This window comes from Hippoglossus hippoglossus, chromosome 15, assembly GCF_009819705.1.
Source record: "Hippoglossus hippoglossus isolate fHipHip1 chromosome 15, fHipHip1.pri, whole genome shotgun sequence".
NCBI lineage: Eukaryota > Metazoa > Chordata > Actinopteri > Pleuronectiformes > Pleuronectidae > Hippoglossus > Hippoglossus hippoglossus.
The window spans coordinates 6307146-6325136 of record NC_047165.1 but is presented as its reverse complement, the minus strand read 5'-3'; the positions used below and the strand labels follow the sequence as shown (position 1 = coordinate 6325136).

At 40.4% G+C, this 17991-nt stretch overlaps 2 protein-coding genes across 2 annotated transcripts; both read right to left on the bottom strand.

Moving 5' to 3' along the window:
• Positions 1-1166: 1166 nt before the first annotated feature.
• LOC117775236 (transmembrane protein 26-like) lies at positions 1167-5583 on the bottom strand. Its single transcript, XM_034608196.1, has 6 exons — positions 5393-5583; positions 4158-4269; positions 3887-3955; positions 2921-3129; positions 2635-2714; positions 1167-1722 (listed from the first exon to the last, which is right to left on the bottom strand). Exons 1-6 carry the CDS (start codon positions 5581-5583, stop codon positions 1433-1435), a joined length of 951 nt encoding a protein of 316 aa, XP_034464087.1. The 3' UTR covers positions 1167-1432.
• Positions 5584-9275: 3692 nt separating this feature from the next.
• Positions 9276-15151, bottom strand: LOC117775595 (transmembrane protein 26-like). The gene is made up of 6 exons (XM_034608913.1): positions 14875-15151; positions 13610-13751; positions 13363-13437; positions 12404-12621; positions 12118-12197; positions 9276-10366 (listed from the first exon to the last, which is right to left on the bottom strand). The coding sequence occupies exons 1-6, from the start codon at positions 15063-15065 to the stop codon at positions 10077-10079; spliced, it is 996 nt and encodes a 331-aa protein (XP_034464804.1). The 5' UTR covers positions 15066-15151; the 3' UTR covers positions 9276-10076.
• Positions 15152-17991: the final 2840 nt, after the last annotated feature.

Sequence of the window (17991 nt, the reverse complement as noted above, 5' to 3'; positions counted from 1 at the left end):
CAAAATACAGTTACAAGGGTGGGGATTAAAGATTCAATAATTGAAGGCAAACAATAGGAAACAGTTCAAAAGTAATTTGAAGGTCGCACAGCATTAGAGCAGAGAAACAGAAATAAAAATGAGTAAAAATATGATAATATAAAACATTATAAAAAAGAAATAATGATTAGAAAAGACACTTGTAAAATGTGTTTTTCAGAGAGATTTCAAAGAGGATAAAGAGTTTTTCAGACAGATCTCCTCAGGGGAAATTGTTCCAAAGAGTGGGAGCCCTGACAGAAAAGGCCCAGTCACCTTTGGTCCTCAGCCAGGACTGTGGAATGGAGGTTTGATCATAATAAAAACCAAAGATCATCACAGAAGCAACATAAGAAGGAAGAATCCCAATGGGAGCTTTGTTAATAAAAAGATATAAAAGCCAATCGAGTCAGGAGGAGACCACCCAACTTTAACACACAGGATGTAATGATGAGTATAAACATCACAAGGGCAGAGTGACAAGGTTCAGGCATAGAAACGCAAACCTGTAAATCACATCATCAGGAAAGGAGGACAGGAAAGTACTTTGTCATAAACTCCGGATGAGTTTGTCAAGTAGCCAAAGGTATTCATTATACTCTGTAACATTTTCAATAACGGATTAAAAGCAGAAACATGCCAGTATTTTTCTTTCATTACTTTATAACCTTGGTTTTATGTGTGTCCAATACAAGTATAAGATCTTTTAGTAAAGTTTAGTGAAGGTCGGAGCACTAATTTCTGTGTGTGAAGGGAAGTAAACAGTTTTTCGACAGCGCGGCGTATACGTTACATCGCGTTGAGCTGAATTTGCTGAGTGGACTCGTGGAATGTGTTTCATTGTGGACTGTTATTTATCTGTGCTGATGTAAATACACAGTAAATAAATGGGACAGGAAAACTGTTCTCCCATCTCAGTCTCTGTCAACAGCCAGACAGCATTAGTCATTCAGTATACTGTATCTCTCTGTCTCTGAGACTACTTTCAAACACTGTATCGTGCTGGCTGCTTTAGTAATGTGCATAATCTGTTTACATGTAAACGTATCAGGGTATCTCTCACACCCTTTTCCTGTTATGCTCTGCTTCTCTCTCCTCCTTTCCTTTCTTGCCCCCCTGCCGGAGATTTCTTTAATTTCAGTGTCTCATCAGTTTGTCTGTCAAAGCAGCTACATTAGAATTTAGAGGGTAAATGACGTGTAGTATGAGCTTCAAGTTGAGTCAAGTCAAGTGTGGAGTTTGAACTTGACAGCTTCATCCCCTCGCAAGTGTAAGACAATTGTTCTCTGCTCGCAACAGCGTTAATTATTCACAGCTTTTCACATCCTCTGCGCTTATTTCCTGTGAACTGTGACTGCAAAACTTTAGGTGTAACATGTCTCCGTCCCGTCTTCCCCTTGATCTCATTGCAGACTCACAGGAGATCGGTGTCCCTGCTGCTGCTGGAGGGTCTGGAGCCCTGGCATATCACAACCAGCCTGTACAGGTTCAGTATGACCACCAGGAAGTTCTTGATGGCGAAGAAACCCAACATCTGGTGGAAGACTTTGTAGTACATCATGACGATGAGCCTGACCACCAGAAAGGGCCCGTCCTGGATGAACAAGGCCTCCACGATGCTCCACACGTCTCTGCTGTGTTTGGCCAAGAGGGAAGTCTCCTGGACGCCCTGCTCATTGTCGCTGTCTGGCTTAGAGGTCACCACTTTTAAAAATAAAGAGAACACAACACAAGATGATGAGGGTGGAAGGAAACTGAGAGCAGAAGTAATGTGTTACACTCTGCACCCCAGCTTTTCCTGCTATTTTTGGATGGAAAACAACTGCTTTATACAACTGCTTTCAAGATAACATTAAGTGTATGTGGAAAAATGTGTCTGTCATTTGGGTAAAGTTAACTTAACTTAACTTAACTTAACTTAACTTATCTTATCTTAAGTTATCTTATCTTATCTTATGTTATTCTATCAATGATTATCTTTCTTGTATTTAAATTCTAAAAATCGTTTTTGTTCCACATGCAGAATGTGAATAAACGTTCAAGAGCACAACCTTAACACAAGGTCCATTTAGTAACTGGCTTTCTGTCATATCACATGATCTTCATCGGGAATCAAGAACACACTGTGAAAGACGAGAGGTGCCTTTAAATGCTCAGAATTTTTTTTTCACATCTAAACATCTCAGTTCCGTGATAACAGGGCTCAACTCCATCAACTAATGAAGAACATGTGATATGATCGCGAGTGATTTCGGTTGAAAAGTAGATGAAACTCGGACGTGTGAACACACTGTATGTGACCAACAAAAGGACTTACACCCACTTATGAAGATACAAATACCAACACACATGGTATGCAGTCTCTCTCCCCCAATGTGTGTGGGGGATAATAAGTGGACTTGGCCACAGATAGAAAAGCACCTAAACTAACTCTCAGTGTTTACTTTACTTACAGCGCTGGTGTGGAAACTGTTGACTTTTTGGGATGTTTTGCCAATTTCTAAACATGTTGTTGAGATTGTCCCACAGTGGGAATGGGATGCGTACAACAATAAACAGCTGTAACCGCTTAATACGCACCAAAGTTAGTGGATTACCAGAATGAAGAGCACTCACCGGCCAAATGTAAGGGGAACTGCAACATGCTCCAAGTCCATACACCTAAAATAATGTAGACCATCTGAGAACTAGTCTCTCTGCACACGGAAACGTAAAAGTTTGTAGTTTCAGTAAACTTTGCAGATATGACATGTGGGCACAGATTGGGTAACTTCATTTAAAACCTGCTTGAGTTCTACGGTGTACACATAAGTGTGAACGTACTCATGCACAGGGTGAGTGTGGACGCCCATAAAACTATGAAACATGTATGTGAAGTAAGAGCAGTAAGATGGCCACCCACTTGATGTCCGAGACCGTCTCACTCGTAAATTCAAGGATGTCCGCCGCCGTGCCGATGAAGATCAGGAGAAGCTGCGAGAGTTCGTCGCGGGTAACTCCGCCCCCCAGGGGGAGCAACCACTTCCCCACGATGAGGAGGATGAGCAGGATCTGATGGAGAGCCAGGGTCCATACGTTGGAGCAGAAAGATGACAACGTCTCGTTTATACGCTGTCGGTGTAAAAGAGACATTCAGTTATTTCTTTGTTGACACTTTATTCCCATGAACTCCAACGGTTGCCCGCACCTTTCACACATGCATGACACAGCAGGAGATTCTCCGCTCCGACACATAATGGAAATCGTTGGAGCAGCAGGCAGAGGCAGGATACAACATGTTACTGGAATTCCTCTGCATGGATCACATGTCTTTGTTTAAAGCCCTTATCACCAAAAGTTCTAAGCATTGTCATCAACGTCTTCTACGTGCATGGCACCGCTTTTTTCGTCCTGAGATACTTGTATTGTATTTATTATATTGTATTTGTTTGGCAGAATGTTTGGAGGAATGTTTGGAGGCTCTCACTGGGACATTTGCGTTTTCCGGAGAATGTCTGGAGATCACGTTAAATATTTGTTTGTTTGAGCCACGCAAAGCCAAGAGTTATAATGTCAATGTGTGTTTCTTTATTGGAGGTCACATGCATGATTATTTCTGTGCCAGGGAGTGGGAGACTTCCTGGAGTCTGAGTGCCTGGCAGCCTCAAGGTGATGACGTGACACTGTTCCTTGGAACAGTTCATTGGTTTCACTACCCCTATATCTCCAAACTACCGTGTAAGAGGTTTCCCAGAAATTCACTGTGAGAAAAAAACAACTGAAAATCGTTCTTTTCACTTTCTGTGCTTTGCAGGTGTATCATCCTAACAGAGAACATATTCTACTATAAAAGCGAAGTGAAGAGAAACAATCTTTTTTTTTTTTTTACCTTCATGTAGTCCAGGTGTGAGGAGTGTCTGAGTGCGTCGAGCACGCTGTCAGAGTCAACGTTTTTGCACTGGAAAGAGACGAAGGAGGAAAACGCTCATACTTCTCTCTTGGTGCAGCTAACAATTTAAAATTAAGAATCAATTATCAACTGCAACTTTATGTTAGCGCCCGCCAACATCTGTTATTAGATTAGGTTTGGAAGACATGAGAACTGCTGTTTTGAAGTGTTACACGCTGACTAAGAGTTTTTTGTTTCTGTTGTGGAGAACCTGAGTCTCGCTGGCATTGTGCGGTTGGTGGTGGAGCTGTTGGTGGTGGAGCTCCAGGAGCCAGATGGATGGAATGATACTGATGAGGAACATAAAGATCGGAGGAGAGAACCTGCAAGACAACCAGCAGAGATTCATCAACAAAACGTCATAAGGACGCATGGAATTAACGATGAATAATGAATATGCAACACCTTTGATAAATGAGGAATTGTCAGCTGGGGATGTGAAGATTTCCTGCTTGGTAGATGAAATATATTTGGGTTTTGTGGATCTGACAGAACGAGTCAACTTAAAATTGACATGAGCAGTGGTTGAATGCAACTAAGTACAATTTCTTCATTACTCCCCTACACACAGTATATCAGCAAATATCGGTGCTCTCTACTCAATAACGAGAGGGGAACTGATCCGCTGATCCAGACTCAGCCGTGGAGATGTCGGAGATGGTTGCATTATAGGGAAGAGGATATACTCACAAGTACTTTTACTTTACTTTACTTTAAGTACATTTGAGTAACGTACGATTAATAGTTTAACCATGTGTTTATTCTGTATTCTGTACATTTTTTATTTTCATTCTTTATATTTCATCTATTTAATGTGGAACTTCTACTTTTACTCGAGTACTTTTTTGTCAATTTATGTGTACTTTTACTCAAATGTTTGAGTACTTTCCTCTGGTGACCAGCTGTTTTGGACTCATCTTACTTATTTAACAACAGAGAAAATAATTTCATCGATAAGAAAAGTGACCAGTATTCACAGCCACACAGCTGCAAATCTCATTGCTTTTACTTTGAAACATCTGTTTCTTGTAAATGTTTCATGAATGGGCGTGTGCTTCTCAAACGCACACTTCATCATGCTGCATCACACTGTTTATTTCTTATTATATGTTATATTTAAATTAGACTTGAAAAATAACTGTAGGTTACATGTCAAGAAAATGAATTTCATTCATGGAGGAAGACGATTGGGGGAAAGTTGAGTTCCAGGAATAAAAGTTAAGGGGCATGACCCGTCCTCAGTGTCCCCGGGGGAGGTTAGACAATAGCTGCAGAGGGACGAGCAGGATGCAGGGTCCCTCCAGGGTGGGGGGTGGGGGACGACTGAGGGTATTAATGCATTCCATCATGTACAAATACAACAGTTACACAAAATGTGATAACTTTCCTCATGCATCCTCAGTTACAGGCTGCTGTTTATTCAAATACCACAACACTGCATCTCACCATTTGTAGTCTTCTCCCCTCCGCCTCTTCAGGGTGATGATCATTTCCAGGACGAGCGGCAGAAAGAGGAAAGTCAGGAGCCAGTAGTTTGGATCTTTCTTCACCGATGTCACCCTCCATACTCCGGCCAGGGAGACGAGGACGAACAAGCCCCTGGTAATGATCGCACATGGGAACTTACACAGTCCCATCACTCAGGCCGGTTCCAGATCAGCTCTACCCAACTCCGGCTCTGCACCTGAATAATATACCGGAGTCTGCAGAGAGAGAGAGAGAGAGAGAGAGAGAGAGAGAGAGAGAGAGAGAGAGAGAGGGAGAGAGAGAGAGAGAGAGAGAGAGAGAGAGAGAGAGAGAGAGAGAGAGAGAGAGAGAGAGAGAGAGAGAGAGAGATAGAGAGAGAGGGAGAGAGAGGGAGAGAGAGGGAGAGGGGGAGAGAGAGAGAGAGAGAGGGAGAGAGAGAGGGAGAGGGAGAGGGGGAGAGAGAGAGAGAGAGAGAGAGAGAGAGAGAGAGATTTCGTACAAAGTCCCCAAAGTTGAAGCTCCTCCCACAGAAAGAGTATTTTTCCTGACAGTTAATTTCTACATTTCCAAACTTTTGTTAAATCTGTAAGTTCTTATAATGAAGAAACATTTTCAAAATAATAACTTACGAACTCTCAATGATGACCCCAACTTAGTATCTCAAAAACAATGAGTCAATAACCTATCTTGAAATAAACTATTGATATCTTTAAATTAATTATCTAAAAATAATGACAAAATACAGTATTTACTGTAAAACTAATGACATACTAACTCAATATAATGACTTATTACCTCAAAGAAATAACTCAGTTTCTCAAAATAATGACTTAATATCTCAAAAATAATAAATTACTTTCTCAAAATGATAAGATAATGATTTTTAAAAAATCTTATCATAATAATTCATCATTGTAATTTGCTAACATAGCATCCGTCTCTTTTTCTTTAACCGGCAGAAATGGGTAAGAGAGGTGCTTGATATATCAGGACTCTATCGGCCGCTGTTAGTGAAAAGTTTTAGAAAAGTCTTAGAAAAGCTCATTCACGTTTATTCAGTGATTAACAACTGAATCCACGAGAGCAGCTCAGACTCTGCCGAGTGCACAGGAGAGGGCAGTATCACGTCATCTATTCATTCACAAGGACAAACATGATGGAGAGCATTTCCTGTGAAGCTCTAACAGCAGCCGACTGTAATTTATAACCTGGACCTGAAATAGAACAATAGAAGCTGATAAGGGGCAGATTTCCCCAGTTAAATTACACGAAGCCAGTGAGGGAAGGAGTGAAGAGAACCGGTCGACAGCAATAAGTATAAACTATTAATCTTACGTTAGTAAAAGTACACAGGCATTATCAGGGAAATGTATTAAATTTACTATTACAAATACACCAACATAAAAGCAGCTGTATTCGCTTTACTTTTAGGTAGTTTAATGAATCCTGTTATTGTAGGAGGAGCATACAATCCATATAGGCTTTAAACCTTTAATCTGAAAAGTATATACAGTAACAGTAGCCTAACTTGCAGTATAACAAATCATATTTTACTCACAAATGCAAAAAGATTTAATAAAAGTACTTTAAACTTGTATTTTCATTCAGTACTCAAGTAAATGTACATAGTTACTTTCTACCAATGCAGGGTTGAATCCTTACTTTCAAACATATTTGTAATAATTGCATATTGTAAAGTTTCTTATTGAGATTCAGGATCAGTGATTCAGGACGTTCAGGACTCATCTTGCAGCAAAGAGCCGTAATTATAGCTAAAGCCATAATTATAGTATTTCTCCAGCATTGTTCATCTGTCTGCTGTAAATGTCTATAGGTGTTTGCAAAGATTCTAAAATGGAACAAAAAACAACAGTTTTAGGTGGAAAGAGTAATTGTTGTTTATGGGAAATAGAATCCTTTTATACGTTTGATAAATTTGTTTTATTTCTGATGGTTTAATTTGGAGTGGTTTTATTCTCCATATCATTCTTGATTTATACACATTGTATTTGCTGTATGGATTTGATGATATGGGATATTAAAGCATTGCAGCTAGCAACACTAATTTCTTTATATACAGTATATAGAAGACCACAATGGGAGAGGGCCTTGGATTTTATCTTTGACATTCTGCTTCAAGCACAACTTTCGCAGAGTCAGAAAACATTAATACCTCAAGGTTACATGTAAGTTTAGTGTTTGCACCAACAGGCTTGTCGATGATTGTGGTTGTGATGATGTAGGTTCAAATTTCCTATTTCAAATGTTAGTGTTAAAGAAACCGTTTTCATACAGTTGGGTCACAGACGGCGTCTCTACGCCTGAACATCAGAGGTGAGGCGATACAGACAATAACACCTGGGTGCAACCTGAGGCTGCTATAGTCTGTCAATATGCAAATACATCTGATTCTGATGCAATATTGAGCCTACACAGTCTGTGATTGAGTCACTGTGAAAAACTCAAATTCAACTGCTGATACTCTGATGTCCACAGTGGGGAGCCAGTGCAACAGGTTTGTAACACAAGATTCAAATGGTTCAATGGGAATTCTCATATAAAACTGATTTTGTATTAAACCTTGAGAGAAGCAGATACTGTGAGATGATCCCTTATCATATTAACTAAATAAACAAATATGCTCAGAGGATATTTGTGTTTATCTATATTTATGTTAATGTATGTCACAGTAAGGGGTAGAATAAATACATGTTAATACAAAATAGTGCAAGGTGTGCCACAGAATACTTCATTATAAAGTATTCTCATCTCCATGAAATCACTGCCTGTGTAAAAGACATATTTTTTGAAAGAATGAAAAATAAAGGTTTTTACTGTTTTATTTAGGTTTTGTCAAGTCAGCCACTTTTAAAGTGAAGTATAACTTCCCTTATGAAGTCAGTGATTAACATTATAAGGGGCTGACCCTCATTTACAGTAATAGTGAGCAGCAATATAAATGACTTAAAAGATACAAAACATTAAAAGATGCACAATTATTTTAAAGTAGTTTAAAAAATACAGTTAATTAAAAACAAAAAGTTAAACATAGAATAAAACAGGTAAAAAATGGTGATACAAAATGATAGTAAATAATACATTTTATTACACCTTTCAAAATACAGTTACAAGGGTGGGGATTAAAGATTCAATAATTGAAGGCAAACAATAGGAAACAGTTCAAAAGTAATTTGAAGGTCGCACAGCATTAGAGCAGAGAAACAGAAATAAAAATGAGTAAAAATATGATAATATAAAACATTATAAAAAAGAAATAATGATTAGAAAAGACACTTGTAAAATGTGTTTTTCAGAGAGATTTCAAAGAGGATAAAGAGTTTTTCAGACAGATCTCCTCAGGGGAAATTGTTCCAAAGAGTGGGAGCCCTGACAGAAAAGGCCCAGTCACCTTTGGTCCTCAGCCAGGACTGTGGAATGGAGGTTTGATCATAATAAAAACCAAAGATCATCACAGAAGCAACATAAGAAGGAAGAATCCCAATGGGAGCTTTGTTAATAAAAAGATATAAAAGCCAATCGAGTCAGGAGGAGACCACCCAACTTTAACACACAGGATGTAATGATGAGTATAAACATCACAAGGGCAGAGTGACAAGGTTCAGGCATAGAAACGCAAACCTGTAAATCACATCATCAGGAAAGGAGGACAGGAAAGTACTTTGTCATAAACTCCGGATGAGTTTGTCAAGTAGCCAAAGGTATTCATTATACTCTGTAACATTTTCAATAACGGATTAAAAGCAGAAACATGCCAGTATTTTTCTTTCATTACTTTATAACCTTAGTTTTATGTGTGTCCAATACAAGTATAATATCTTTTAGTACAGTTTAGTGAAGGTCGGAGCACTAATTTCTGTGTGTGAAGGGAAGTAAACAGTTTTTCGACAGCGCGGCGTATACGTTACATCGCGTTGAGCTGAATTTGCTGAGTGGACTCGTGGAATGTGTTTCATTGTGGACTGTTATTTATCTGTGCTAATGTAAATACACAGTAAATAAATGGGACAGGAAAACTGTTCTCCCATCTCAGTCTCTGTCAACAGCCAGACAGCATTAGTCATTCAGTATACTGTATCTCTCTGTCCTCCCCTCTTCCTGTCCTCTGGGCATCACACAGTGAGAAATTTGGCCAGTCCTTGTCCGAGCAGCAGTTTGGCTTCACTTACTGGAAGTGCTGCGTTAATAAGCAGACTGTTGTGCTCTGAGACTACTTTCAAACACTGTATCGTGCTGGCTGCTTTAGTAATGTGCATAATCTGTTTACATGTAAACGTATCAGGGTATCTCTCACACCCTTTTCCTGTTATGCTCTGCTTCTCTCTCCTCCTTTCCTTTCTTGCCCCCCTGCCGGAGATTTCTTTAATTTCAATGTCTCATCAGTTTGTCTGTCAAAGCAGCTACATTAGAATTTAGAGGGTAAATGACGTGTAGTATGAGCTTCAAGTTGAGTCAAGTCAAGTGTGGAGTTTGAACTTGACAGCTTCATCCCCTCGCAAGTGTAAGACAATTGTTCTCTGCTCGCAACAGCGTTAATTATTCACAGCTTTTCACATCCTCTGCGCTTATTTCCTGTGAACTGTGACTGCAAAACTTTAGGTGTAACATGTCTCCGTCCCGTCTTCCCCTTGATCTCATCGCAGACTCACGGGAGATCGGTGTCCCTGCTGCTGCTGGAGGGTCTGGAGTCCTGGCATATCACAACCAGCCTGTACAGGTTCAGTATGACCACCAGGAAGTTCTTGATGGCGAAGAAACCCAACATCTGGTGGAAGACTTTGTAGTACATCATGACGATGAGCCTGACCACCAGAAAGGGCCCGTCCTGGATGAACAAGGCCTCCACGATGCTCCACACGTCTCTGCTGTGTTTGGCCAAGAGGGAAGTCTCCTGGACGCCCTGCTCATTGTCGCTGTCTGGCTTAGAGGCCACCACTTTTAAAAATAAAGAGAACACAACACAAGATGATGAGGGTGGAAGGAAACTGAGAGCAGGATTAATGTGTTACACTCTGCACCCCAGCTTTTCCTGCTATTTTTGGATGGAAAACAACTGCTTTATACAACTGCTTTCAAGATAACATTAAGTGTATGTGGAAAAATGTGTCTGTCATTTGGGTAAACTTAACTTAACTTAACTTAACTTAACTTAACTTAACTTAACTTATCTTATCTTAAGTTATCTTATCTTATGTTATTCTATCAATGATTATCTTTCTTGTATTTAAATTCTAAAAATCGTTTTTGTTCCACATGCAGAATGTGAATAAACGTTAAAGAGCACAACCTTAACACAAGGTCCATTTAGTAACATCTAAACATCTCAGTTCCGTGATAACAGGGCTCAACTCCATCAACTAATGAAGAACATGTGATATGATCGCGAGTGATTTCGGTTGAAAAGTAGATGAAACTCGGACGTGTGAACACACTGTATGTGACCAACAAAAGGACTTACACCCACTTATGAAGATACAAATACCAACACATATGGTATGCAGTCTCTCTCCCCCAATGTGTGTGTGCATATGTGTGTGTGTGTGTGTGTGTGTGTGTGTGTGTGTGTGTGTGTGTGTGTGTTCTGGAACCGGAGCAGTTTTCCGGCTGTGTCCCATCCTGTGAAGGAGACTTTTACTAAAACCAAAACGAAATTTAGCTCGTTGCCTGAACCCTTGCATAACCCGCTCTCCTCTTCCTTTCCTCTTCCTCTTCCCCCGTCTCCAGCCCTTCGTCCTGTCAACCCTGCTCCTCTGCCCCTGGACCCCGCTTGGCTCAGCTTCCTTCTCCCTGGACACTTTGCTTGGCTCAGCCCAAGCTTTTCCCCTATACTCAGCATAGGGGGAAGAGCTGGGGCCCCCTGCCCTGCTCAAATCCCATTCCTTTAACCCTGCAAGAAATATTCCTCTAACCATCCTCAGCCTCCTCAACTCTGTGGGTTTTAAACTTGGGTTCACTGGCCTTCAGAGAACACAATGAAAGGAAGAGTAGCTTCATTTATAAACTGCAGTGTGCATTCAAACACTAAGTGCTCTGTGCATTATGAAGGTAGACTGATAGATAAGAATCTCAACATCTATTTGTGAATTATTCAAGTCCAGGTTATGAATAATGGGGAACATTAGTGTGAGTCGTCTTTTCCGAGAACTGTTTCTGATCAGACTAAACTCCTTCTTCCTTCTTTCATGAAACCTTCAGAAAAACCTCAAACGAAATGACCAACTCTCTTTGGGCCTTTGACTGATAATTATTTCCTCTAATCGTCCAAAGATAAGAAGTGGACACAGAATGTAATAAACATGTGAGCCTGGATTTCCTTTTTAAGACTTCTTGCATTTATAAAAAACTCCTGGAGTCTCCCGGCCTTTCCTGTTGCCCATTTCTGTTTTGAGAACTATAGGTCGCTAAGTAGGACCTTCCCATATCTCTCAAAGGACGTGTTTTATTCAAAGCTGGGGGATAATAAGTGGACTTGGCCACAGATAGAAAAGCACCTAAACTAACTCTCAGTGTTTACTTTACTTACAGCGCTGGTGTGGAAACTGTTGACTTTTTGGGATGTTTTGCCAATTTCTAAACATGTTGTTGAGATTGTCCCACAGTGGGAATGGGATGCGTACAACAATAAACAGCTGTAACCGCTTAATACGCACCAAAGTTAGTGGATTACCAGAATGAAGAGCACTCACCGGCCAAATGTAAGGGGAACTGCAACATGCTCCAAGTCCATACACCTAAAATAATGTAGACCATCTGAGAACTAGTCTCTCTGCACACGGAAACGTAAAAGTTTGTAGTTTCAGTAAACTTTGCAGATATGACATGTGGGCACAGATTGGGTAACTTCATTTAAAACCTGCTTGAGTTCTACGGTGTACACATAAGTGTGAACGTACTCATGCACAGGGTGAGTGTGGACGCCCATAAAACTATGAAACATGTATGTGAAGTAAGAGCAGTAAGATGGCCACCCACTTGATGTCCGAGACCGTCTCACTCGTAAATTCAAGGATGTCCGCCGCCGTGCCGATGAAGATCAGGAGAAGCTGCGAGAGTTCGTCGCGGGTAACTCCGCCCCCCAGGGGGAGCAACCACTTCCCCACGATGAGGAGGATGAGCAGGATCTGATGGAGAGCCAGGATCCATACGTTGGAGCAGAAAGATGACATAAACGACAACGTCTCGTTTATACGCTGTCGGTGTAAAAGAGACATTCAGTTATTTCTTTGTTGACACTTTATTCCCATGAACTCCAACGGTTGCCCGCACCTTTCACACATGCATGACACAGCAGGAGATTCTCCGCTCCGACACATAATGGAAATCGTTGGAGCAGCAGGCAGAGGCAGGATACAACATGTTACTGGAATTCCTCTGCATGGATCACATGTCTTTGTTTAAAGCCCTTATCACCAAAAGTTCTAAGCATTGTCATCAACGTCTTCTACGTGCATGGCACCGCTTTTTTCGTCCTGAGATACTTGTATTGTATTTATTATATTGTATTTGTTTGGAGGAATGTTTGGAGGAATGTTTGGAGGCTCTCACTGGGACATTTGCGTTTTCCGGAGAATGTCTGGAGATCACGTTAAATATTGTTTGTTTGAGCCACGCAAAGCCAAGAGTTATAATGTCAATGTGTGTTTCTTTATTGGAGGTCACATGCATGATTATTTCTGTGTCTTCCTGGAGTCTGAGTGCCCGGCAGCCTCAAGGTGATGACGTGACACTGTTTCTTGGAACGGTTCATTGGTTTCACTACCCCTATATCTCCAAACTACCGTGTAAGAGGTTTCCCAGAAATTCACTGTGAGAAAAAAACAACTGAAAATTGTTCTTTTCACTTTCTGTGCTTTGCAGGTGTATCATCCTAACAGAGAACATATTCTACTATAAAAGCGAAGTGAAGAGAAACAATCTTTTTTTTTTTTTACCTTCATGTAGTCCAGGTGTGAGGAGTTTCCGAGAGAGTCGTTCATCATGAATGCTTCATAGTCAATGTTTTTGCACTGGAAAGAGACGAAGGAGGAAAACGCTCATACTTCTCTCTTGGTGCAGCTAACAATTTAAAATTAAGAATCAATTATCAACTGCAACTTTATGTTAGCGCCCGCCAACATCTGTTATTAGATTAGGTTTGGAAGACATGAGAACTGCTGTTTTGAAGTGTTACACGCTGACTAAGAGTTTTTTGTTTCTGTTGTGGAGAACCTGAGTCTCGCTGGCATTGTGCGGTTGGTGGTGGAGCTGTTGGTGGTGGAGCTCCAGGAGCCAGATGGATGGAATGATACTGATGAGGAACATAAAGATCGGAGGAGAGAACCTGCAAGACAACCAGCAGAGATTCATCAACAAAACGTCATAAGGACGCATGGAATTAACGATGAATAATGAATATGCAACACCTTTGATAAATGAGGAATTGTCAGCTGGGGATGTGAAGATTTCCTGCTTGGTAGATGAAATATATTTGGGTTTTGTGGATCTGACAGAACGAGTCAACTTAAAATTGACATGAGCAGTGGTTGAATGCAACTAAGTACAATTTCTTCATTACTCCCCTACACACAGTATATCAGCAAATATCGGTGCTCTCTACTCAATAACGAGAGGGGAACTGATCCGCTGATCCAGACTCAGCCGTGGAGATGTCGGAGATGGTTGCATTATAGGGAAGAGGATATACTCACAAGTACTTTTACTTTACTTTACTTTAAGTACATTTGAGTAACGTACGATTAATAGTTTAACCATGTGTTTATTCTGTATTCTGTACATTTTTTATTTTCATTCTTTATATTTCATCTATTTAATGTGGAACTTCTACTTTTACTCGAGTACTTTTTTGTCAATTTATGTGTACTTTTACTCAAATGTTTGAGTACTTTCCTCTGGTGACCAGCTGTTTTGGACTCATCTTACTTATTTAACAACAGAGAAAATAATTTCATCGATAAGAAAAGTGACCAGTATTCACAGCCACACAGCTGCAAATCTCATTGCTTTTACTTTGAAACATCTGTTTCTTGTAAATGTTTCATGAATGGGCGTGTGCTTCTCAAACGCACACTTCATCATGCTGCATCACACTGTTTATTTCTTATTATATGTTATATTTAAATTAGACTTGAAAAATAACTGTAGGTTACATGTCAAGAAAATGAATTTCATTCATGGAGGAAGACGATTGCGGGAAAGTTGAGTTCCAGGAATAAAAGTTAAGGGGTATGACCCGTCCTCAGTGTCCCCGGGGGAGGTTAGACAATAGCTGCAGAGGGACGAGCAGGATGCAGGGTCCCTCCAGGGTGGGGGGTGGGGGACGACTGAGGGTATTAATGCATTCCATCATGTACAAATACAACAGTTACACAAAATGTGATAACTTTCCTCATGCATCCTCAGTTACAGGCTGCTGTTTATTCAAATACCACAACACTGCATCTCACCATTTGTAGTCTTCTCCCCTCCGCCTCTTCAGGGTGATGATCATTTCCAGGACGAGCGGCAGAAAGAGGAAAGTCAGGAGCCAGTAGTTTGGATCTTTCTTCACCCATGTCACCCTCCACACTCCGGCCAGGGAGACGAGGACGAACAAGCCCCTGGTAATGATCGCACATGTGAACTTACACAGTCCCATCACTCAGGCCGGTTCCAGATCAGCTCTACCCAACTCCGGCTCTGCACCCGAATAATATACCGGAGTCTGCAGAGAGAGAGAGAGAGAGAGAGAGAGAGAGATAGAGAGAGAGGGAGAGAGAGGGAGAGGGAGAGGGAGAGAGAGAGAGAGAGAGAGAGGGCGAGAGGGAGAGAGGGAGAGAGAGAGAGAGAGGCCTGGCGGGGGAGAGGGAGAGGGGGAGAGAGAGAGAGAGAGAGAGAGAGAGAGAGAGAGAGAGAGAGAGAGAGAGAGAGAGAGAGGGGGAGAGAGAGAGAGATTTCGTACAAAGTCCCCAAAGTTGAAGCTCCATCACAGAAAGAGTATTTTTCCTGACAGTTAATTTCTACATTTCCAAACTTTTGTTAAATCTGTAAGTTCTTATAATGAAGAAACATTTTCAAAATAATAACTTACGAACTCTCAATGATGACCCCAACTTAGTATCTCAAAAACAATGAGTCAATAACCTATCTTGAAATAAACTATTGATATCTTTAAATTAATTATCTAAAAATAATGACAAAATACAGTATTTACTGTAAAACTAATGACATACTAACTCAATATAATGACTTATTACCTCAAAGAAATAACTCAGTTTCTCAAAATAATGACTTAATATCTCAAAAATAATAAATTACTTTCTCAAAATGATAAGATAATGATTTTAAAAAAATCTTATCATAATAATTCATCATTGTAATTTGCTAACATAGCATCCGTCTCTTTTTCTTTAACCAGCAGAAATGGGTAAGAGAGGTGCTTGATATATCAGGACTCTATCGGCCGCTGTTAGTGAAAAGTATTAGAAAAGTCTTAGAAAAGCTCATTCACGTTTATTCAGTGATTAACAACTGAATCCACGAGAGCAGCTCAGACTCTGCCGAGTGCACAGGAGAGGGCAGTATCACGTCATCTATTCTTTCACAAGGACAAACATGATGGAGAGCATTTCCTGTGAAGCTCTAACAGCAGCCGACTGTAATTTATAACCTGGACCTGAAATAGAACAATAGAAGCTGATAAGGGGCAGATTTCCCCAGTTAAATTACACGAAGCCAGTGAGGGAAGGAGTGAAGAGAACCGGTCGACAGCAATAAGTATAAACTATTAATCTTACGTTAGTAAAAGTACACAGGGAAATGTATTAAATTTACTATTACAAATACACCAACATAAAAGCAGCTGTATTCTCTTTACTTTTAGGTAGTTTAATGAATCCTGTTATTGTAGGAGGAGCATACAATCCATATAGGCTTTAAACCTTTAATCTGAAAAGTATATACAGTAACAGTAGCCTAACTTGCAGTATAACAAATCATATTTTACTCACAAATGCAAAAAGATTTAATAAAAGTACTTTAAACTTGTATTTTCATTCAGTACTCAAGTAAATGTACTTAGTTACTTTCTACCAATGCAGGGTTGAATCCTTACTTTCAAACATATTTGTAATAATTGCATATTGTAAAGTTTCTTATTGTACATATGACATACAGTTAATATTTACATACAAGCTCACCAAAAATACTTACAGTAAAACACACATGACGTCCTTTGATGAATTATTAATCTGTTCTTTCCGGAATTTCTCCTCAGTCATGAAGGTTTGTTCAACATTAAACCGTGATCATGTAGTCGAATCACAAATCCTATTATCTCCCCATGCAGGAAATATCACATCACACCAAGTCCATGTCAGCTTTCTGATACACACACACACACACACACACACACACACACACACACACACACACACACACACACACACACACACACACACTTTGCCCTACTGAATGCTGAGTTGATTTCTATTCAAATCAATCGAGGGAGGGGGGGAGGAAACAGTAGACCGGCCTGTGACCTTGGAAGGGAGACAAGCTTTTCCTGTCTTTGTTCCAAATTGTCCATCATCATCATCATCATCATCATGCCCCGGTTTGCATCACGTGGAATCACAATGAGGATTTCAGACAAAGCCGCGCGCAGGAAAAGAGTTATGTTACATCCTGCACCGCAAAAAGAATAACATTGTGGCTCGAGTTTTTGAAGAAACCACCGATGTGTTTTTGTGTTTATCCAGTTTGCCTCTTGCCAAACTACTGAAACAAGCAGGAGTGAAAGAAAATCAAAGCAGTGTTAGTAACGAATGCGCTCATGAAAACACTGACTGATTCTGTGAGAGAGATAAAAAAGAGACAAACGCTGCTCTGTTGACCGAGACAGGAAAGTGATCCGAAGTCAATCCTCCCCCCCCAGGCCTGGTGTCACCCAGTGATTCTGTGTGAAGGTGCTGTTCAACACCCTGCACCCTGACAGAAATGGCCGAGAAATGCCCTTGCTGCAAAACTCATGTAGCTGCACTGATTTCTGTGTCAGCACAAAAAAATAACAGTCTTCTCCGTGAAGAATAAAATGCAGCATTATTCTGCATCAGTGTGGGAAATATTGCTGGTTTTAAAAAGGAACTGAAAAATAAAAATCAGATGAAGACACTCACGGGGGGGGTAGCGATGCTTGATTCCACAGTTGCATTACCAGAATATATCTAAACACTGCACAGCACAGTTTCTGACTTTGAGACGCGTGAAGGTGCAGAGCAGCACGAGCAGCACAACACAAGCACAACAAAACATTTTCAGCTCTGTCGCCTTCCTGGGCTCTGAGGTGACTGCGGTTGACATCTGAGGAAAACAACCTCAGGAGGAATCCTGACGCAGGTGAGGTTGTGAAATGTTGGTTGGATGAAGGGTTGGTGCAGTGGAGATGTTTTTATTTTTGACGGCACTCATACGGCAACATCCTTCAAAGGGAAATTTTGTTATATTGATATTATTCTGGAATATTTTTATATTGTGTGTGGCTACAATTTTGTCACGTCTGACTGAAATAAAACACTGGATCACAA

Excerpts from the sequence above, each read along its gene's own strand:
- LOC117775236 (XM_034608196.1), bottom strand. The coding sequence starts at position 5,583 with ATGGGACTGTGTAAGTTCCCATGTGCGATCATTACCAGGGGCTTGTTC. Across the intron at positions 3,956-4,157 it reads ACAATGCCAGCGAGACTCAG|TGCAAAAACGTTGACTCTGA; the intron begins GTTCTCCACAAC and ends GTCTCTTTCCAG. Across the intron at positions 3,130-3,886 it reads CACACCTGGACTACATGAAG|CGTATAAACGAGACGTTGTC; the intron begins GTAAAAAAAAAA and ends TTACACCGACAG.
- LOC117775595 (XM_034608913.1), bottom strand. The coding sequence starts at position 15,065 with ATGGGACTGTGTAAGTTCACATGTGCGATCATTACCAGGGGCTTGTTC. Across the intron at positions 13,752-14,874 it reads AGGGGAGAAGACTACAAATG|GTTCTCTCCTCCGATCTTTA; the intron begins GTGAGATGCAGT and ends GTTGTCTTGCAG. Across the intron at positions 10,367-12,117 it reads GTTCCCCTTACATTTGGCCG|TGGTGGCCTCTAAGCCAGAC; the intron begins GTGAGTGCTCTT and ends TATTTTTAAAAG.